Source organism: Phalaenopsis equestris, unplaced genomic scaffold, assembly GCF_001263595.1.
Source record: "Phalaenopsis equestris unplaced genomic scaffold, ASM126359v1 Scaffold000002, whole genome shotgun sequence".
Lineage (NCBI taxonomy): Eukaryota > Viridiplantae > Streptophyta > Magnoliopsida > Asparagales > Orchidaceae > Phalaenopsis > Phalaenopsis equestris.
In genome coordinates this window covers 57,711,420-57,736,045 of record NW_018164444.1, presented here as the reverse complement: position 1 = coordinate 57,736,045, position 24,626 = coordinate 57,711,420, and the positions used below count along the sequence as shown (strand labels likewise).

Genomic DNA, 24,626 nt, shown 5'->3' with positions numbered 1-24,626 from the left:
TTTTGTCTCGAATAATTAAATAATAATATTTATTTATAATAATTTTTAAAATGTTTTAAAAAATGTTCGATAATATTTGATTAGAAATTAAATAGCTCCATAATATTAGACAATATATCTGATGATAATTTAATTATTATTATTATTATTATGGTAAGAAATATAAATGAACCGAAGTTATATAGTGATAACAAAAAATATAAACTCGAGTTTGAGCAGTCCCTTAACGTCGGCTTTGTTCATTGACAGGCCCGTATAATATATTATTAATGTGACTCGGCAGAGGGGGGACACCAGAAAACTGTCGGCACGCTTAGTCGCACGTGCGAGGTTTGTTGGCACTGTAACTGGACACTCGCTATGACGAACAACGCTGTACAATCTCTATAAATAGAGAGTATAGTCTGTCATGAGGCAAGTTGCAGTAGATAAAGAGCCGAGCTGTAAGAGCGAAGACGAGGTAAAGTCACCCTTTTCTTCGCTTCTAACCTCTTTTCCATCACCTTCTTCGGAACTTTAGAGAGAGAGAGAAACAAGGGCGAAAATGTTCGTCGAAACCTTCAAGGTCGAGAGCCCTAATGTGAAGTATGGAGAGCAAGAGATCCACTCCATTTACAACTATGAAACCACGGAATTAGTGCACGAGAGCCGGAATGGATCCTATGCCTGGATCGTGAAGCCTAAGACCGTCCAATACGAGTTCAAGACCGATACCCTTGTTCCCAAGCTCGGGTAAACCCTATCCCTACCATCCATTTTAGGTTTTCGCATTCCATTTCTTGGGATTCAATATCTTATTTGGTTTTTGTTATAGTGTGATGCTTGTGGGTTGGGGAGGGAACAATGGATCCACCCTCACTGCTGCGGTTATTGCTAATAGAGAGTAAGTATTTTATCGCCTATTTTTTCTTTGATTTACTGTTACTATGATTATGTAAATATTAAGATACTGTTGGGTAGCAGGATTTACCTGGTATTTATTAGGGATTTGGCGTAAATCTTGCCAAAAGATTTTGAAAGACCATTTCAAATTCTACGAACTTTTGAACCTTTTTTTCTCCTCCGTTTTGCCTCTTATCCCGCATATAGTAAATTCTACATAGTTCTGATTTAACAATGTCTGTCATTTTCACAAATTGCTCTTCTTCTTCATACGCCACTGCTCACTTTGAAACCTTCTCCAGCTACTCCTGTCAATGCCATCTCACCGAAAAAAATATTACATCAGTAATACACACGTAGAGTAACGTGCGTAGCCAATGAAATCATACCAAGACACCCCACACAACAAAAAAAACGGCGTGGTAACACGGGGAATATTCTCCTCCGTGTTATTCATGTGTTATTGTGTGTTATTCATGTGTTATTGTGTCCTGAGAATATTCTTGGTGTTATAATAACACCAAGAATATTCTCAGGACACATATTCTCAGGACACAATAACACATGAATAACACACAATAACACACAATAACACATGAATAACATGGGAGAATATTTCCGACAGAGAAAAAAACGGCGCGATAGCAAGGGAGAATATTACCCCCATGTTATTCATGTGTTATTGTGTGTTATTCATGTGTTATTGATGTGTTATTGTGTTATTATAGCACCAGAAATATTTCCAGGACACAATAACACATGAATAACACGCAATAACACATGAATAACACGGGGGAGAATATTCCTAGTGTTACCGCGCCGTTTTTTTTCCTGTCGCGTGGGGTGTCGTGGCGTGATTTCATTGACTACGCACGTTACTCTACGGAGCACCGTCTCGACTTTTTGGGTCGTTTAGGGAATTTGGGGAACGGGACGGGACTTGGGAGTCGGGGGAAAAAGACGTAGGTTTCTTAACATGAAAAATACATCAAGTAAATTAGTTAAATTAAAATTTTTAATTAAATATATCAATTAATCTTGTTGATTAATCTAAATAATTAAAAATATATTAATTTAAAAATATTAATCTTATCTGTGATTTACTTTGATCAGATAGAATTTATTGCATTTAATTACTTTATAAACTGTTAAGCAATAATTAAATAGGATATTAATCTCAGTTATTTATAATTTAATTAAAAATAAAATTGATAAAGTATTTGATTATTTAAAATTATTGTACAAGCAATTTAACATTATTTAATTAATAACTTGTTATCTTAATTGATATCATATCTATTTTTAATTTAAATAATCTACTTAATCTTGATTTAAGCAAAGTAAATATAATAAAGTTATCCATGTAAATGAACAATTAAATTTAGAAACAAATAGCTAAATAGTTTACTTGGATTTACATTTATCATACCAAAAAAATTTTCAATATTTAACCTTTGAGATTTTAGAAATTTTGATTTACTAAATCCTACTTGTACCCAAACAACTCCTAAATAATAAAGTTGTACATTTTGACTTGGTTTATGTTTGATATTTTTCTTAAAAGTTTCTTACATGTTTTAAAACAGATAAGTTAGCTTAGATCAAATTATCTCACACGTGATATGTATCTTGCTATTTATTGGAAATAAAGCTTATCTTTACTGAAATATTTTACAAAAATATACCTGATAAAACTGAGTTAACCTGGACTAAACCAAACCATTGCAACACAAGCTATGATTTTATGTTTCCTAAATTTAAGTAAAAAAATAATGCTATATAGTTGGATTAGATTTGATCATGCTTTTTTTCAGTGCAGTGTTTATTTTATATTTCTTTTTACTTTTGTTTTGGTGCTCTGCTAGATTCGAATTGGTGCCAGATTTAATGGTTTGATCTCAGTTTTACTTCAAGCATACCTATCATAGCTGTTGTGCGTTTTTTATTTTATTTTATTTTATTTTGAATTTTGGAATGAATGGTGGAAAACAGGGGGATCTCATGGGCCACGAAGGATAATGTTCAGCAGACCAACTATTTCCTCCACCATTAGGATTGGCTCTTACAACGGGGAGGAGATTTATGCTCCTTTCAAGAGCTTGCTTCCTATGGTATTCTCCCATGCCTATTCTTCTTGTCCATATCCTAATTAATACTGCGCACTGAACTTTATAAAAAACTTGCTTTCTTGTAATAGTCACATGGTGCTTTTCAAGGTCTGTCTAATTTATTACAACTGTAATTCTTGTATTTTGAGATTGCATCTAATCTGTTTTTTATGAATATTTTTTTTTGGAAACTTTGAGGATGTATTCTAATATATATTATACATTATGATTTTTTTTTTTGACTGTAATATTAAGTTGGATGTGATGGAAGAGGATGTCGTGTTCTCCTTGTATTTGTTGGCTCTAGTAGCAATGAAAAATGAATGCACCCAAATATAAGTAATTCAGACATGTAGGATTTAATAATAGATTGTAATTTTGCTTTGCTCTTACTTTTTATGACTAAATTTGTTGAAATATGTTTCTGTTTTGGTATTAACGAAGGCATTGAAAGCCAATTTAAACAAAACTAAAAAGAAAAATGGATGGTCTTATCACTTATGTTAGCATTAATAGTAAGTAGGCCATATTTAGTTCAGTGCCCTTGTAAAGTTATATTCATTTCCCTATTATAAATAAGATATCCTTCAACAAAATAATACATGAAAAAATTATTCTCTCAACATAGTACAGAGAGAGGTTAATAACCTCAGGCACTGCACTTTCCCTTTTTCTTTTTTCTCATTCCATGAAAGCGGACCTCATAGGCTACCCCACCTTGCCCTTCCTTGATATTTGGACTTGCATGTGACTGCAATGTGCGCCCAGTGCTTGAACTTGATTGTGGATGTGACCTCACGTACAATCCAACAAGTGACCACGATCTTGTGCTTGAAAACTCTCTTACTCGCTTGTTCAACAACAATAACAACACTTCTTGCTAACTTACGCTTATACGATTGCTCACTCGATTTCCTGCATGGCCCTACCACCACTACTTTTGCCTTGTTAGCTCATTGTTTTTCATCATCACAACCTTTTTGTTGTTGCTATTTACCCATTACTTAAATGCATGATCATCTCTTTTAGCACTCATTATTCATTCACCAGTAATTTGAGTTGACTCTATATTCTTCCGCTCTTTCATGGCTTCTCAATCTCCTCTCAATGATCCAAAACCCTCTTCTGCCTTCAGTACCACAATTGAATATAATGGTGCAAACTAGTTTTTAAGGGAGAGGCTTTTTTACTACTCTATCAGTTCTCACAAAGAAACGCTTTGGTTTACAATTACACCATTAAAATTTTCAAATAGAAAGCATTTAATTACATTATTTTTGCCTGGATGTAATATAGTCTCAAATCTTCTATTGCCTTAATTGTCACGATTCAAGAGGTGACCATGGTAATATGTGATTTTCTTCTCTCCAACTATTTCAAGGAAAGTAGCAAGTCCATGTATATATATTTTTTACTCTTAAGTTGTTCTCTCTATAACACCATGATTTCATCTCTTCATTGCAAAACATTTTTTTGAACCCTTTGTGATTTTTGATTGTGCTTCCACTCTAACTATCTCTTTTGGGGTTTGTCTCCTTTCTTTTAGGAAGGTTATGATTGCTTGGTTCAACTTTCATTGACCTCTCTGTTTGTTCACATACCATTTCTCATATGTACAACAACTGCTTCTATGCCTTCTTTACCACTCATCATTATTGCTAATGGTTATTATTTTATGTATGGGGGAATGATTTGGCTCTCTTTGCAATGTATTATCCCTCCAAAATGTGCTATGTTTCCAAATTTTCTATTAATTTACTATCCATTTATAGTTTAACTCAAAGCCTAATGGTTGTGCAACCTTTTAGATCTCTTGCTGTGCTTTTTAGGATTCTAGTGCGAAGAAGTTTGGTTGAGGCGTTGAAATTAGTGAATTTTATACTTACTGAACAAGATATCTTTTGCCTTCTCTTTCATTATTACTCTATATTAATGCTTTTCATTTGAGACATTCTTCACTATTAGAATTTTGAGATTTTGTTATTATTATGTTCTCTCTATCCATGTATGAATGTGTTGCTTGTGAACTTGATAAGCATCACTAGGTGTTTTTTCTTTATGTCAAGGTCTATTAGTGTTTGATCTAATTTAGCTCTTTTTGATGTTTGGGGCCTTAGTCTTTGTTCTTACCCAGGTTTAGGCACTTGGTAACGTTTGTTGATGATCAGTCTCAAGTTACATGGGTATTTGCTACTGTACATGTTTGAATTCTTGTCTCTTACGAACGTCTATTGGTAAATAAAATTTCAATTTTCAGTAATGATTAATACCTTTTGTATCTATAATATTCTGAAATGCATGCACTTCAACTTTTGCTCATTTGATGTTGGCAATTGAATCATGCATCAACTTTCATGTCTATAAGCATCTCAATAGATTGAAGTTGTTAAACTCAAGCATCACCAAATACTTGATGTATCCTGTCCTTAATATTTGATTTGAATGCTCTTCATCAATTTTTGGGTAACATGGTTTGATTGCATGCAACATTTTTAATCTATATATTCATCATTCTTGATGATGTCACCCTCCTAGTTCCCTATTCAAGGCAGTAACCTTTTTATACAAACTAGAGTTTTTCGTTTATGCATCTTTTGTGTATTCTTTCATATTGATGTAAACTCTACTCAAGATATTCAATGTATCTTTCTGGCATAATCTCATTTCCAAAAAACGCCATCATTATTATGAATCAATTACGAGATGCATATATTTTTCAATTTATGTTATCATTCCTGAGTCCTTGCACAACCATTTTTCTTTTCATTAATTAGTTGAGAGGATAATTCTCCTTAATTAGTTGAGCATTTACCTCTTAGACAATTTTCTAATTTTCATTGACGCATTACTAATGGAGAAGATAAATGATAATGTATTAATCATCTTGTTTAACTCTATATGTCCTTTGATAATCTTTTCTTGGATCTTTAATTAGTTTGCCTTGTCATTATCATCAATTTGTATTTGTAGGACATTACTAGGACACTTTATTGGATCTTAAATGGAAATAGATTATGCATATCAAAATGTCTTCCTTGCTAAAGTAGCATTTATGGGACCTAATTTTCCCTCCTACATTTAGCCATTTCCATGTTGATTGATTTACACTATTAGATTTCATTTTAACGGCTATGTAGATAGATACAATGTGCGTTTGCTTACCAAATTTTACTCAAATTTTTTGTGATCGACTACTTGGACACATTATTCCCAGTTAGGCTCAATTCAGTTCAGATTCTTTTGTTTGTTCCCATCTATCAAGGTTGGTCATTATTGCAAAAGAATGTTGTTAGTAATTAGTTTTCATGGACATTTCACTGAAGCTATTTATTTGGAGCAATCACTACGGTGAATTGTTCATGAGGTGACCATAGTTTGTGAGCTTAACAATGCTATTGGCGGGCTTTAACGAATACTTCAGGCTTGTTTTGACAAGTTTGTAAAGTTTTTGCTGAGATTAGCCTTCACAATAAAATAATAAGTCATTTAATTTTTGTCAAATACATCATATCTCACTCTGTTATCTTGATAGTTTATGTAGATGACTTTCTATTTATAGGAGTGATTAAAAATGAATATTGAAGCAAAAAAGCAACAATAATGCTTGTTGATTGAACTTCTAGGCCATCCTGAACACTTTTTAGGAATATAATATAACTATAGTACAAAAGTAGCTTTTTCATCTTAAAAATAAAAAGAGCCACCCTTTTTGTGGCTGAGATTGATCTTTGCGAACAAATTCATAGGCACTCAGAAGATTGCTCTTGAACACTGAAGAAATTTTAGGATTCCTTTTATCATGTGTTGGTTGATAAATTGATCTATTTTATTATCATTAATCATATGTCTTTGTTGTTGTGAGCTTTGTAAGTTCACACATGTAAACCTCCGAATAGAAATATTGGAAAGAAGTTTTGTACATCTTAAGGTATATCTAGAAGGTCCTAGGGATGATTGCTATACACCATGAATAAAAATGTAAATATGGATGCTTTTCTTAATGTAGATTGTATTGGATTGGTTGATATAAAATTTACATGAGTATCGCATATATAGGCTTAAGATTAATTTGTTTAGTGTGATGGTCAGAAATAAATGATGGTGGTTGGATCAAGCATTGAGATAAAATATAAAGCCATGACACAATAGAATTGTGAAATGATGTAGTTTAAGTGCCTTTAGGAAAATTTGATTTCTTGGCAGTACAATCCATGGTTTTAAACTGCATTCATTGTATTGGATTAGTTGATATAAAATTTACATGAGTTTTGCATATGTATGTTTAAGGTTAATTGGTTTAGTGTGATAGTCAGAAACAAATGATGGTGTTTGGATCAAGCATTGAGATAAAATATAAAGCCATGACACAATACAATTGTGAAATGATGTAGGTTAAGTGCCTTTAGGAAAATATGATTTCTTAGCAGTACATGGTATTAAACTTTCATTCATTCTTACATCTATATTTAACTTATCTCTATTACATCTGGAAACCAAACACATTTTGTTGACTCTCATTTCATTTGGATTAAAATGCATTAATGAGAATTGCCATGCATTATATTTCTAGGTTATTATTGCTAGTAGATATATTTACCAATGCTTTGGGTCTACTTCAAATTTTGAAACTATGTAATGAGCGGAGTATTGACACACACACGCGCGCACGCATACATACACACATGCTTAAGGGAGTGTTTGTGTCAACATTTGTAAAGGAATTTATTTGTAATAAATGTATCACGTTTTATTGGGTTTCTCTCAGGCCTTGTATGTGTGACTGGACTATATCTTGTGCAAGTATACTAGCCATTCAAGTAATATAAAAGTGAGTCAAAGATTGATCTTATGAGAATCAAACTTTAAAAATTGCTTAGCTATCAACTAATTTAATATCATCTAAATTTTATCCAACAATTCAATTAATTTAAATTTAAGTAAAAATTAAATCAAAAAATGAAAATAACTTTTTTTTATGATTGGAGAAAATATTATGGTTTTATGTTTTAAATATATTAAATTGCCGCCCTTAAAAAATAATCATATTCTCTAGTAGGTGTCAATAACTCGGAGAACATAATCAATATCTTAAATTCATTATATGTTTATATAAACGGGAAAAAAATGATTGCAATAAAATCATTTCTTTATCAATTTCAGGTTCTAAGTATGCATAAATTATTCAGGAAAATTTTAATTTATTTATTTTTATGTCTCTGATTTTTTTGATATTTTTAACTCACACTAAATTTTAAGTATGCCTATGATCACTGTACGAATTAATTGAAGATTAGAAGTAAATTGAGCACATTTTCATTGATCACATATATTAACAAAAAATAGTATAGGAATGATATAACTAAACCATAAATCCAGAGTTTACCTAATATAGTTTATACTTTCGAGTAAAAAATCACATATGTTCTAACTGTTTTTTAAGAATCCACTAAATAATAAGATTGGAAAGAAATAATTATATTTAAATTTTCTAAACTTTCCTCTTCTTTGTGCTCTTCACACTAACACATTTAATCATACACTTTTACACAGAACAGGGCTTCCCCTACTAATTCTTAGCCATCATTTAAGGGACACTTTACTTCTTTTGACTCCACAGTCATAACTCAATAAAATCACCAACATAACTATTTAATTCCATTCCAAAATTATTTTAAAAGTATGTGGTTCGGGTCGTCGCGCTGAGGCGATATTGAATATTTCGATGGTATCCAACTCTCTGTCTTTTTTGTTTTAAATAGCTTCTTCTGGTGTCACAATATTCCAAATTTGTGGTGCTAGGGCGCCTTACTATCGGTCATGATCTTTTAGTCTTGATAAATTAATGATGCGATGCTGAGATATATCGCTGCGACATTTTTGAAATTCTTGATCTTTGCTTCAACTTCTCTTTTCTGAAAACTTTTGCCAAACATAAATAGTGATGATAAACATGAAAAATTGCTTGAATTTATAAAATTGTTATTTTTATTTAATTAACTCCTTCCGCTTAACATGTGCTTGTCTATGATAAATAAGTGCCCCTTTTACAATAACATATAAAAATATTTTTCCTATCAACTTTTAAGATCCACAAAGCTTAAGTTTCACAATGAATAAAAACCATATAAAACTAAATTTGGTCTTCCATTTGTTCAAGCCACACGTTACCAAAACCAAATAGCTTTACTCAAGCAGGCAATAGCATTTTGAAGCATTCTAATTAGTGTGGTTCTAGTGCCTCATATCGAAATTTACTTAAAGAAATAATAGCAATAAGATAATTCAAATATGCTTTATATTAGCTATTTTATTTCTTTGGATTTTCTACTTTAATTTTCTATAGGAATTCCAATGAGTTCAGTCGTCAACACATTCTCTTTTGCTGCTTTAGTTTTAGCTCATGCAATGGATTCAGAAAGGCAACATCTATAGGAGCACATGGAGAGGAAGAATTACAGTTAATTACACTCGTCTTTTTTATTTCTGATGATTTCCATCTTATCAATTTCTAACTTCATAAATTTTCTCTAGAATTTGCATTTTCATCTATTTTTGTTGTGGACTTAAATTTCTCATCTTTCAAGCACAACTTTTTACTCAAAACATAAATCTTGAGCTGATTCAAATAAATCTAGTAAAGGTCCAATTTACTTTTTTTGACTGAACTGGGGGCTATATAAGTATAAACGTTATCACCTTAGACAAGATTCAAAGCATCTTGTTGAGTTTATGGAGGAAGTTATTGAAAGAATATTGTGGTGGCCACACTTTTAGCCTTTGAAGGGTTTCTCGGGTGATCTCCGTGATGTTTCAAACTACAATCCAATAATTGGGAGGATCCAACTTTAATAATTTGCTCCAAATTTGAGAAATTGTGCATGGGAGCGCATCATGTTAGAAGTAGGAAACATATGAAACTTTAAATATTTAAGGAGATGAAGAGCTAAAGGTTCAAATTCAAAGACCGCCTTTTCATGAAGAGCTAAAAGATATTGAAGGGTTTCTCCGGTGACCTCAACGATCCATCAAACTAAATTCAATAATCGGGAGGATCCAACATTAATAATTTGCTCAAAATTTGTGAAATTGTGCATTTGAGTGCATCAAGTTAGAAGTAGGTAACATATGAAACTTTAAATATATTAGGAGATGAAGAGCTAAAGGTTCAAATTCAAAGATCGCCTTTTCATGGATGGGTTGGCCAAGGTTCAATGTGATGAAATGATGGTTCTCTCATTTTTTGGTGATCATGATGCTATTTGTGAAGTATGACCTGCATTTTTTAGGAGAAAATTTTAACTTATCTCTTACATTTAAAATGTTTATTGTTTAAATTTGCTTTGTATAAGTGGTGAGAGACGTACTCATTTTTCGTCATTGCAATGACATCCATATGTTGTCACATTGTCATCTTTTTTTATGTTGTCCCCATCTCTTTCTAGTTGACTCTTTTCTCCCTCTTTCTATAGTTATCCTTCTCTTCTCCTTACTTTTTTCTTTCTTCTTGTCGGAGGACACCAAGGTTGGAAGAGAGCCACATGGAAGGGCCGAGGGTATTTAAAAAAATCAATATCAACAAAGCAAGTTCAACATGGAGAATATCTTTTAAGGCGGGGTATCAATCAGATTTGTTTATGTCTTCTAGCTTATTCTTTATTACTATAAAGACCAAAATCTTATTGGATGAGGGACCTAAACCTTATTGGTTTACCTTTTTTTAGCTTGTAATAAATCCTAATGTTAGCCTGGCCAAGCCATTGCAATGGATAAACCATATTGTAATAATTCTTTAATAGAATTCAATCCTCACTATAGTAAAAATTATGGATACAATAGTTGTTGTGGAGGTCCCTTTTCTTTCAAGATCATGAGCAACTCTCTCATAGAGATCCACAACATGCATGGAGAACCTTCCATAACCTTGATTCAATGTACTATAATGCTTACCACATGCGTTGTCAGGTTGGAACATAATTTACTATTAAAGCATAGATCCGACCTAAATGAAATTGAGGTTATGAACATAGGTAAAAGTAAGAGTGAGTACTTAAACCTCTTGTTGAAGCTGTTGAGCTTCATAAGAATAATTAAAATGTATGATTGAAGTAGCCTTGAAGTACATTCTCTAAACTAGAGAATGTAGCAACTGATCTAATTGAACAAATGTCAAAATGCACACATTAGAGGCTCATTACCATAATTAGCACCGGCAAGTACTTAGTATTTCTTGAGTGATTGGCTTTATTTTCATTATTCCAATTTATAGAAAGGTTGCGAAAATCATATGATCTTATTTCTCAATACTCAAAATACACTCTACTTATTACGTAAGAAATGATCAGGGCAAATTTAATTTTGCCTATTATAACTTACCAAAGAAAAAACAACTAAAGAAGGAATTACATTTACAATAATAAGAAAAAGAATAAAGGAGAATAAAGCTATATTAGGAAATTGAGAATTCCACTCTCCTTCAAGCTGGGTTATAGATATTGTAGAGACCCAGCTTGGTATTCAAATCAGTGAAGGTTCCTGGTGGTAGAGCTTTAGTGAAGACATCAACAACTTGATGAGTTAGAATGTAGATTAAGTGAATAATGCCCACTTTGACTCTCAGAGATAAAATATCTATTAATCTCAATGTATTTGGTTCTATCATGATGCATAGGATTCTTTGTTATGTTAATGACAATATTTATGTGATTGATCTTGGAGTATCCCAACTCATTTAGTATCCTTTGGATCCACATTCTTTCACAGATTCCTAAAGCAAGTCCCAATGCTCGGATTATGAAGTACTTTTAGAGATCACTATTTGGTTTTGCTCTTCCATGTGACAAGATTTTCCCATACATAGGAACAATACCCAGAAGTGGATTTTTTGTCCGTGAGTTCTCTTGCCCAACTAGCATCAGTGTAAACCTCTACATTCCTGTTGTTTAATTTCTTAAATGATAACCCTCTATCCTAGGGCTTCTTAAGAAGCTTCAATATTCTGTAAAACATCTTTAGATGTTTTTCATTTGAATTGTTCATATGTTGGCTCATAATATCGATAGAGTAAGTGAAAAGCTTTTCAAAATAACCCCGTGGATATTGTTTGAGGCAATAAATTGACTTTCTTAATTTACAAACCAGATGTTTATTTGAGTCATTTCCCACTCTTTGTGAGATCTCTATATTCATTTCTTCTTCAAGTTCTCTATTCAAAAATATATTCTTAATATCAAGTTGATGCAATTCCCACTCTTTGTTACTCTTAAAGTGTTTAATTTGGCCACTAATGCAAAGTTCTTTTGATGGTCTATCCCATAAGGCCAAGTGAATCCTTTGGCCATCAACCCAACCTTGAATCTCTTAATGTTCTCACTTACTTTGTACTTGACATTGAACACTCATTGACACTCAATAGGTCCTTTAGTTGAATGAAGTTTTGTAAATGTTCTTGTGCCATTTAGGTCAAGTGTTTGGATCTCTTCAACTACCTTTTTCATTCTGGACTTTGTAGTGCTTTATGTATAGATTTGCGTATTTGCATACTATGAAGATTAGATACACAAATTTTATAAGATGATGATAAGTTCACATAGGCAACATACCCATGGATAGGGATAATTTGTGCAACTTTCCCCAAACTTTTCTACCATATTCCATCTCCCTTGAAACTTCAGAGATGTGAATTCAAGTTTGGTTGAGAACAGTTTTGTGGTTGCATATTATATTTATATTGCTAAGTGGATTTCTTTCTCTTGGTATACACACGAAGTTCTTTGGGAATTTCATTGTTGTCAATCTCAGGTTAGATGTTCTAATGTGGTGGAACTTAGGAGGCAAGGTGGTTAGAGTGAAATAGAATTGGTTGTGATGACTTTAGATCAGTGCGGGCATCCAGAATAGGTCTCAAGTCTGATAATCGTTCAGACTCTTCCCATGATTATTAGATTTGTGATAGTAGGGTTTGGTTTCAAAAAAAGTCCCATCCATTGAGTTATAATATATTTTTGTAGTAGGAGAATGACACTTATACCCCTTTTTGCTAGAAGTTTAACTAAGGAAGATATATTTGATGGATTTTGGGTCAAACTTTGTGTGATTTGGTTGGTGAATGTGAACAGAGGAGACAACCAAATATTTTTAGACAAAGTTTGGATGAGAAGATTGAGATGAGGGTAACATCAATCTGAATTTTGAAATGAGAAGATAGTCACCAAATCTGAATATTTTTCTAGTGCAACATCAATAGGGGATTTGAATCCAAGGATCCTGCTTGACATTCTATTAATGAGGTTGGTTGCTGTGAGCACGACATCTACCTATAAAATGTTTGGGACATTGTTAGAAAAGCATTAAAGGCCTTTATACTTTGAGCATATGTCGATTCTTCGTCTTAGCTATCCTATTTCGTTGTGGGGTCCAACACAATAACTCACATGGACTATACCATTCTTTATAAAGTAGGGTCCAAAGATAGAGTTGAAGTATTACTTTCCATTTTTAGTTTTGAGAATTTAAATTTTGCATTGGAACTGAGTGTTAATCATGTTATGAAAGGATTGAAAGATTTGTACGATTTCATATTTTTATTTCACGAGGAATATTCAACTGGTTCAAATGTGACAATCAATAAGGAAGACAAATCATCTAGCTTCATTGATGAATTTCAATTTTAAAGGTCCTCAACTATCATTGTGGATAATTGAAAAATGATGTGATAGTTTGTGTTGAGATAGAGGATAGACACGACGAGTATGTTGAGCCAATTTATAGGCTTTACACCGTTAAAACTTTTGCTTTTATTAAAAAAGAGATTGTATAATTTTGCAACACAATGAAAGTTGGAATAACCTAGACGACAATGTTATCATATAACACGACTCTCAACAGATTCAAACAACAAATTCAAGAGCATGTGTGAGGATGGTAGAGAAGACATTTATGTGTTAAGAAAATAGCTTTTCTTGAGCAGGTATAAACATTGATGCGATTCAACACTGTCAACCACCTGCCCCAATTCTTCTACCTGAAATTCGCAAGGGTTAGAATATAATTTATTAACACAATTCAAGTCATGAATAGGCTTGCCAATAGGATGTAAATGCAATCTTATTGGAAAACATATAGCTTAGAAGAAAGCTAAATATCTTTGGAGATTTTCACTTTTTCTTTCCCAACAATTTTGGAGTGAGATTCATCAACAAGTTTTATAAATTTGGAGGTGGTGAATGATACACCTAAGAATGTATTATTTTTAATGCTTTATTTTATAATGATATTGCACTTTAAAGGTATATTTTCTTGTGTTTTTGGCTGTAGGTACATCAAATTCTGTAGGTACATCAAATTGCTGTAGGTACATCAAATTGAAGAATTTGGAGTGATTGAAACAAAATGAACAAAAATGGATCAAAACAGAGCAAACCGAAGCAAATTGGGGCACACCGGAGCCATGGGGACCTAAACCAGACACTTAAGTGCCTGTACCCGACGCTTAAGCGCCCAAATATGGCGCTTAGGCGCCACTAGACAAAGAGGGGGGCGCTTAGGCGCCCAAAAACGACGCTTAGATGCCAAAGACGATTTTCAACATATCTTCTAGAATATACATCGAATTTGAACTATTTTTGAAGCAATATACATCAAATTTGGACTATTTTTAAAGCGTTGCTTCATGCATCTCTTGGGGAATTCATTGGAAATGAGAAAAGAGACTTTCTAGAAGGATTTTGGGCGGTTAGGAGTTTTGAAGAGACACTTCAGACACCATTTGGAAGATTCATTGAATCTGGACAGTTTTGAAGAGACACTTAAGAATCCCTTGGGAAATTATAAAAAAAAGTCTTGGAAATGTTTTTAAAACAACTCTTGAACTCTTGAATTAATTAGAAGAGGAGAAGAAGGTTTGGGCGTGAGCCCCAATTGGGGCGACAAGGTGAGAGAGAGGGAGTGTGAGAATTTCTTCTTTTCTTTTCACTTTGTTCTTAGAGAGAATTGTAAGGAGATTGCTTTTGCTATACAAAGAGAGTTTGATTTCCATCAAAAATCATCAGAGATAAACATCTTCATTGTATTTAGATTTGAATTTAGTATTTTGTTTGTATGTTTTCAAAGTCTTATTCAATGAAAAGTTCTTGTTGTTTCTCCATGTGTTGTGAGTAGTTTTCTTTACTCTTCTTTCTTATACTAAATTAGTATGCATGTGTAGGATATAAAATTGAGAAATTGAGGAATATATTGTGATGATTTTGAGTAGAGTGAGAATATATTGTGATGATTTTACTTTATTCATCATTTACATGTAAACTTGATCAACTTGCATGGTTGTATCGGTTGTGAGAACATGTAAGATTCGGGATGGTATTGTCTCAATCAACTATGGTAGAATCATATGAGATTATATGGATGAAAATATCATTCATATGGTTGAGTGCAAATAAATAGAGAAATAATCTTTAATTGATGTAGAATTAGAGAACTTTAGAGTGATAGGCTAAAACCCCTAATTTGGTCTATTATTTTAGGTTTTGATGTGAGATGTTAGCCTCCAGGTGGAGGGATAAGAGGAAACTCTAGAGTGAGAGCTAGTATCTTCCCTGTCTAGCCCGTCTTCAGAATTATTCAAACTTTAGATTAACCAATGTTTTTTATAGCATCTCTAGTAAGGGTAAAAAATATAATTGCTTATATTTATCACAATTTCTCTCACTAGTTTTACTTTTACACATGTCACTAATTTCAGTGTATGAGAAAGAGTATTTTTAATATATTAAACCCTACTTTTTGATTTTCACTAAGTATTTTAGTTTAGGATTAGAAGTAGTATTGTAGTGATAATTGTAGGATATAATCAAAACCAAACCTTTATCGTCCTTACAAGCTAGGGCGTGTTATTCTAACTAGAACTTCTCTTGAAAGCCGCTGTGAGATCGATATTCGGGGCTTAATCAGAAAGCTCTATATTACTTAATAACGATACGTATACTTGTGTAGAATCCCTACAAATATAATTAAAATCTTAATTTGCTTGGGATCAAGCTTTTGTTACCACTACCGGGGATTAAAATCTTCAAGTAGCAGTGTCAATTTCATAAATCCTTACATATAAAAAATATTGGGATCAATGAACTTATGGTAGTTTGTGAGATCATGAATGTCTCCAAAAATGTGATAAAAAACACCCGAGTCTATTATTCAATGTTGAAATCTTCCTTTGTGAGCAAGATATGAGGAAGACATGATACAGTGGTTTATTATCAAGCTGATAGTCCGCTTAGTTGTGCTAGAAAGAAGTTTCTTCAATATCTCCTCTTTTTTTTTGGCGAAGAGACTAAGGATGGCCAACCCTTCAGAAGTAGCGGCATGGACCTTGCTGTCTTGGTACTTCCTCCCTTGTCTAGGCTCCTTTTTTGCAGGTTTCCCATGCAGTTTCCAACACTTGTCTTTTGTGTGACCAAGTTTTTTGCAATGTTTACACAGGGGAGGATTTTTCTTTGGCTTAAACTTATGAGAGGAGTTGTGTATGTATAAGGCTGAGCCTTAGTGCTAGATGAATCCATACTTCTTGCCATCATGAGTTTTTTTCCTTCTCTTCTAACTTCAATAAAGGCTTCTCGAGTGGTAGAGAGAGGCTTCATTTCAATGATTTTTTCTCGTCTCATCTAAGTTCTTATTTAGACCCATTACGAACTTGATCATCATCTTCTTTAGATCCACTATTGTTTTGTACATCATAGCATCTTGAGGCACTTCCATACACGAGTATCATACATATCTAATTGTAACAAATACTTTGTAAGTGTGTTGAAGAATTGAGTTACACTCAACTTTTCTTGTCAGAGCTCATGCAATTTTGTCTCAATCTCAAACATTCTATATTATTTTCAGTACTGGAATAGGTTATACGTGTTGCTTCCCAAATTTTATGTGTTATATAAAACAAGAAATTCTCTTCAACCTTTGTTGATCAATACCAAGGCATGATGATCCTGGATCTTTCATGAGCAATGGCTAGGAATAGTGAGCTGAATGTGCCCTCTCTCGTAAGATGTTTCTCTTTTCCTTTCTCACACATATACATAAACACATATTGAGACAATTGAAGAAAATTACGTTAATTGAGTTGATGATTTTTGATAAAATGAGGTGGCTATTTGAACAAACTTTATGGTCTTTGATTCACAACTGACCTCCAGAGTAGAGCTAGACATCTTTATGCCTTACTTGGTCATAAGCCCTATGCACTTTTAAGTTTGGAAAAAATTCCTAGCTGATTATGCTACTTGCTTGAAGGACAAATGATTGGAAGGTTGGCAGGCTTCTTGCAGCTCCTTTGTCTACTCGGGAAGGTCCAGTTAGGTCTTCAGAGGGAGTTTCTGTAGGGATGGTTAGCGATTTGATCTAGCTATCGCAGGGATTTGATCCAACGGAAGATACCTAGTTTTAGAAAATTTGATCCGATAGGAGATCTTTTTGGGACAGGCGGTTGGAGATCTGATCCAACAAGAGATTGTTGTCAATAAGAGCTCTGAAGTTCCAAGGGGAGATCTGCTTGGGACAGAGTTTCTATAGGGGGACTCTTGCAGGGAAAGGAAGGGAAGATCGTAGGAAATATCGATTATGCAGGGAGATGCTTATAGGGAGTCGGTAGGCGGCATGTAGAATTCTGGAGGAAAATATGAACTGGAGCCAGAGCCAATGAGGGCCTGCAGGTTGGCTAGCGGTTGCAGCAGGTTTTCGATGCTTATCGACTGTTGGAGAGGCTTCGATGGTTGGAAGATGATGTTATTAGTCTCTAATGCTCCTCCCAAGTGGAGTTCATCTATATAAAATGTTCAAACATTGATGCTCGTTTTATGATCCTTCCCACAACTATTCCTATCAATTCATTCATCAAAATATTGGTCTATTGCCACAAATACGCTAATGATATTCCCTTCAACATGTTTTTGGATAGGCAATTGGAGTCTTTGCATTATCAAGTTGACTTTGTCCTCAAACTAGCTCAACTAAAGGTGGGGTCATCAATGGGTGAGGTTTCTCATATTGATTTTTTATTATAAAAGGTTTTTATCTTTATTAACTGTTTTTTTATATACCAAATTGAACTAGATAAAGGACTAAAAGTGCTCTCCAAAATCTCTAAATAAACATGAAATTCAAATGTGGCGCTTCTGATGATGATCCGTGGGCTTTAAAAATTCACATTGTTTTATTTGACTTTCCATGATAATCTTCTAATAGGTATATTAGTTAGCAGATAATGCCCCACCCATATAGTTTGTCATCATTTGAGAATCATATTTTTCTTGGTTTGAGGTATCACATGGGTGCATGTCCTTTTGGTTAATTATTTCTCAATCATTTAAAAAATTAGATTAAGACTAATACACATGCTCTATAGAGGATCGTTGCAATGACTTACCACATAGTTTGTTCTACCGTGATCATTTGGGGGCGAAAAGGTGTTGCTTATGAGATATGAGGGGGTGTTAGGGAAGTATGAGAAACCTGGTCCTGGTCTTGATCTAATGTTTTCATCATCTTGGGTTTATCATTGGCCCTAGCTATTTAGCAAATGATGATAGTTGACCAATCCTAACTAGATGATCCGCATTGACAACTATGATTTGCTTTACTCTATGGGACTTGATAGGCTAAAGTGGAGGGTTATCTTGCTAAAGGGATGGCCATTGAGACCTTAATTAATAGAGGGTTTCTACACTAACTTGTAATTGCAATATAATGGCGTCATCATAATTAGGCTTAATCAGTGTGCCATGTGCTTGTTGACATTAGTTTTTTTTTCTATCAATTGTTGTGACATGCTCATATGTTATTGGTTCTTTGTGAACTCTAGATAAACTTCGAGTTTTTCATCCTTTGCAATTTAGAGTTGGAAGGTGCTTGAGTGGATGCTATGGGTATGAAGTGGCTTTCCATTTTTTTAATTTTTCTACTTTTTATTACTTGTAGCAAAGGTGGATTTGTAGTGAGTTAGTATTGGATACTATGAAAGATCCATCTCAGTGAGATTTGTCTTTGAAGCACTTACAATTTCGGGAAGCAAGCAACTAATATAGAGGGACCTGGGCCAAGATGCCTGTTACTTGTTGTACTATGAAGTGCTTTAATGATGATGATAGTAACTCTAATTATATTTCTCATAGAGCCATCTTATAGATTGATGTATAGCACAAGAAGCACGTGATTTTGCAGCCCGTTTGACCTAGTGATTGGTGCTTATTCTCTAATCATAAGGTTTTGAGATCAGAGCTTAATAGATATTTATCATAAATTTCAGAAAACATCTTTAAATAATTCCCTAATATTTCCAAGTGATTTAATAGCCTTAAGTACACTTTATCACACACTTTAAATTTTTTAATTTTACTTATATGCTCTAGATCTAATTGGTATTGTCTGATCCCACCCCCCTTCTAAATCATCCTAATTCCATTTCTTCCTTTCTAATGAATTTTAGCCCATAAATGATCACTTCTACAATAAATTCAAGCCTTTGTAGAAATTCAATTCATTGCTACACAAATTTTAGTTGAGGCTAATTTGTTCTTATCATGACACTTTTTTACTAATTTTGAAAAAGGATCTATGATACTAACTAGGGTAAATTGTTATTATTCCCATTATTAGAAAATAAACCTTGAAAAATGGATCATTTGAGTTTGAGGGTAATATGGAGTTAGTGAAATCATTCTATTATGATTTTTATGATAATTATGACCACCCCAAGGTCGAGCCATTTATGTATTTATCCTTAAATATGGGGATAATTATCTTGTAAATAGATAGTTTTTTATAATTTTTTTATACAAGTGCGTTCTTTTTAGAGTTTTTTTGCTGCATTAGATTTTATGCTTATTCTCTAACCATAAGGTTTTGAGATCAAAGCTTAATAGATATCATAAATTTCAGAACTCATCCTTAATTAATTCCCTAATATTTTCGTGTGATTTATTAGCCTTAAGTACGCTTTATCACACGCTTTAAATTTCTTAATTTTACTTATATGCTCTAGATCAAATTGGTCTTGTCTGATTCTACCCCTCTTCTAAATCATCCTAATACCATTTCTTCCTTTCTCACGAATTTTAGCCCATAAAGGATCACTTCAATAAATTCAAGCCTTTGTAGAAATTCAATTCATTGCTACGCAATTTTAGTTGAAAAGAAAAATATCATGACACTTTTTTACTAATTTTGAAAAAGGATCTATGATACTAACTAGGATAAATTATTATTATTCCCATTATTAGAAAGATAAACCTTGAAAAATGCATCGTTTGAGTTTGAGGGTAATATGGAGTTAGTGAAACAATTCTATTTTGATTTTTATGATAATTATGACCATCCCATGGTCGAGCCATTTATGTATTTATCCTTAAAATTGGGGACAATTATCTTGTAAATAGACAATTTTTTATAATTTTTTTTATACAAGTGCTCATTATTGAAGTTTAAAATTCCCTAAGGCCCTTTTTAGAATTTTTTTGCTGCTTCTAGATTTTATTTTTTTATTTGAAATAATAATGAGCGCAGACATTGGATCAACAACAACAAAATGTTTATCCCACTAAGTGGGGTCTGCTACATGAATCCTTTTTTTCCATTGCTTCTTATTTAGTGTCATATTTTCATTTAATCCTAATAGATTAAGATCATTTTTTACACAGTATGCCCAAGTCATCCTAGGTCTACCTCAGCCTTTCTTAACATAAGTCGAATATAAAACATCTATTCTTCTAATCGGATCATAAGATGGTCGATGTTTAATGTGACCAAACCATCTAAGACGACTCTCTCTAATTTTATTTTTCACTGGAGCTACACCAACCCTATCACTGATATTTTCATTTCGCATTTTGTTTCTAAGTGTAAAACCACTCATCCCCCCAATCATTCTCATCTCAGCAACCCTTAACTTAGTTGTATGCTTCTCTTTTAAAGGCCAACATTCAGTGTCATAGTGCATTGCAGGTCTCACCACCTTCTTATAAAATTTTCCTTTCTGTCTAAGCGGTACTTTTCTATCACACAATAGACCCGAAGTTCAACCAACCACTTTCAATAATAGACTAGAGATATCCAAAGCATTCACACCTTTTAATAATTTGATCACCATAATTACGTTGGATCAGCATAAGAGCTAAAATAAATATCACATTTGGTACAACTAGAATTCTTAGCTTGGAGAGTTGGCTTTGCTATCTCAATCTACAGCATGAAATCCCGAAGTCTTGATTTATTTTACTTCTCGAGTTGTGGGCATTTGACATGTTGGTACATAATTTTTTTGCTATAAAAAAATTTACTAAATTATTAATGAACTTCATCATAATCTTAATTTTTTTCTTGCAAATGTTATGTCAGCAGCCTTTGTCGTGTGTTTGGATGACCAAAGACGAACTAAACATGTATTGCTTGATCGATTGAGATTGATTATAGTGGTATGGGCCCTTGACGAAGTTTTTATTTTGATTAAAGGCCTGTTTGGGGCAACTGTTAATTTTTATAAATGTGATTGTAAAGTTGTTTATATATTTTGGAAAGCTCATGTGGTTATTATAAATATTTAATTTTCCAAAAAAGCTTGGTGTTAAATTTCTTACCGTTGTCATATTTTAATAGTGTTGATCGCAAAAAATAGTCTCTCATTAAAAAAATTCAAAAAGCAGTCACCAAACATAATCGGGGTGTCAGTTTGAAAAGCAAATGAGTTGAAAATTTGTTTTAAATATACCCTAAATTTCTCATTTTGTGGTTTAGCTTATTTTGTATTGTGTCAACACCACCTCCATTAGACAAAGAATCAGATGCGGAAAAATTTTATGCGCTCTTTATAAAACATATTAATCATACTTTTAAGAATTTTTGGTAATTATATATTTTCCTATTCAAGAAAAAAGAGATTATGCATTTTGAAAATCCCAGAAAAGTTTGGTGTATTGAATAGAGTTCTTGCAATTTTCTTTAAATTGTTAGAAGTTATTTTTTTATATTTCTCTTGAATTTTTTGCATATTTTTATGGAACTTTTCTTGATTGTCTTTTTGCTATTTATATTTTTAATCTTTTTTTATTTTAAAAATTTTTCTATCTTTTTTTTTTTTTGGATAAGACTTTGTGCCTTATTTTAGATATTGTAGTCTATCTCAATGAGTACCATGCTTTTGATTGAATAGTTGTGGATGAAATGTGACAACCCTATGCCAATAAGGCAAAAGCCTAATCAAAAGACGACTCATCATGTCTAAAGCTGAAATGACTATGCTCTGTTGACCTCATTTTTAGTGAGGTCTTAGTCTCCTGCTCCTAGAACCTAGGATCTAGCTTTAGGAGTTCTTATTGACCATCCTAGCGGACTAGCAATGGAGCCCACCTCCCGTAAGAACTTCAAGCCACTTCTTGACTCATTTTTGTAAATAATTCGCATGAGTGGTTCCAAGCACTCAATTTCTAGTTGCAATGGCAAAGAACCAACATGTAGAGGGTTCGAAAATGAGTTTCTATAGGATCAAACAGCCTTAGGCGAACCCTTTGTGACTCGATTACTCGTGAACGCCGCAATTCACGCACTCACTGCACCACACACGGCTTTGACTTGAATCGACTCATCCGGATGACCCCGTTTGACGAAACGGACCCCGCCGACGCGTCCGGAACGTCAACTTTAGCTAAAAAGGACACCCGCATTGTTATGGTTTATCGTTTACGCGCACATAATTGACACGGAAATCGATGTTTTTTTTTCTTTAGTAGGATGCGGGTCCGAACTCAACTCATGTTCAACTCGGATTCGATTCAGGCTGGACTCGAGCCTGAACAAGAGTTAAGTAATTTGAATTTCGATTTTCAATTTTCAAATGAAATATTTAATCCAGTTTTAATGAAAGTAAATTAGGAGTTATTATATGCCAAATAAAACGACTCCCCCATTGGAAATTCATCAATTACCCGCCCATTATCACATAACGGACTTTTTGGAATTCCTCGAATACAAGATCCCGCTTAGCTCCTTCCTGGCATTCGGTCCCCTCTTCTTCTCCCGCTCGTCCATTCTCCTCTGCACCGAAACCCCTCTCTTAATCGCCATCTCCCTCACTCGCCTACTCGCCTCTAGCTCACACGCCTCACCTTCTAGCGCGACCCTCTCCCGCACTCGCCTGCTCGCCTCCTCCCTGCGCCGAAGAAACCTGTTCTTTGCCTGATCCCATCTCCCGCACCGAAGACGCATATCACGTCTCCTCTCTTCCTCGTCTCCTCTTCTTGGGCCGAAGCTCTCCTCTCTGCGAACAGAACCCCCGCACTCCTCTCCGAACCGAAGTCGCTCGCCCATTCCCTGCATTCCCTGCACCGAAGTTCGCATACTCCCTGTACCGAAGCTTCGCTCGCCTCACCTTCTCGCGCGACCATCTCCCGCATTCGCCTACTTCCTCTCGCTCAACTCATCCCCTCGACACCGAAAACTAGACCGAAGAAGCGCCTCTCCCGCTCGCGATCGAAGCGCCTCTCCCGCTTACTCCCTCTTGATTACCAGCCGCTCGACTCGTCCACACTTTCGCAACCGAGACTCGCTCGCCTCCCTCTACCACGCTCAATCCCGCCTCCAGACTTCCTGCTTGCATGCGATCGACCCGCTATTCCCCTGCACTGAAAGTCGCGCCTCCCTCTTTCTCCCGACAGCAACTCTGCACTAAAGTTTTTCTCCCACTCGGTTTTTCCCAGCTTGGCTTCACATCGCGGTCGCCGGCAGTGACGAGATCGAGGTGAACAGAGTCAAATTCCTGCATTTCTTCCTTCCTTTTTTTTTTTTTTAGCCGCTGTTCTCACTGAAAGGTCCGATTCTTCCCCTAAATCACTCGTTTCAATTATCATTTGCATGCTCTCATTAATGTCTATCCAGTTGTTGTTCTGCTAATCTCCTCACCTGTTTTGCTTCTGTGTGGATTTCTGGAAAATCAATGTAACCAATTTTTAGAAGTTTGCTTTACTCCATGATACAAAGCATCATGTGATGATGGTTAAGAACAATTGATATTTTTGGCATGCCATAGTTTTGACCTATTAATTTCTCTTATATACTCACCTCAATGTCTATTGCACATGTATGCTTAGTTGAAGAGTTGTCTTGGCTTCCTAGCTTTGCCGTTGTGGTTCGACGTCGATGCTATTTTGGCTTGATACGTTATGATTTAGAAGTTTCTAAGAGCAGCTTTTTGTCATGTATTATTGCTGATTTGGAGATGATTTAATTACTGTTTTTTTTATGTTTAATTAAACGCTATTCCTCAGGTTGATTTATATGCCGATTTCATAGGCCGGTTACTTGTTATTATAAGAAAGGTAAAAATATCATTTGGGACTGCTTTATTCGTTGTTTTGGAGAGGGATTTGGGGACTCTTAATTTTTTTTTTGACCGTTTCGAGGAGTTTTGCTTTGCTGTTTGGAGAGTTAAAAGTACTGGAAAATACTTGAAATTTGCTGGAAAGTATTCGAAAATTACTAGGAGTGCTGTTCAAAGCTTTAAAGTATTGTTTGGTGATGAACAAATGCTGTTCGGTGGTAAAAAAAATGTTGTTTAGTACTTAAAACTGTTGTAGGTAGCTTATAAGTACTGGACTT

At 34.0% G+C, this 24,626-nt stretch overlaps 1 protein-coding gene across 1 annotated transcript in view; it reads left to right on the top strand.

The window, feature by feature from the left end:
* The first annotated feature begins 407 nt into the window (after positions 1-407).
* Positions 408-24,626, top strand: part of LOC110022692 (inositol-3-phosphate synthase-like) — a 42,477-nt gene continuing 18,258 nt past the window's right edge. The window contains 4 exon segments of the mRNA XM_020721770.1: positions 408-732; positions 815-883; positions 2,875-2,922; positions 2,924-2,993. Of these exon segments, the coding sequence (XP_020577429.1) occupies positions 545-732; positions 815-883; positions 2,875-2,922; positions 2,924-2,993 (375 nt within the window). The 5' untranslated portion in view covers positions 408-544.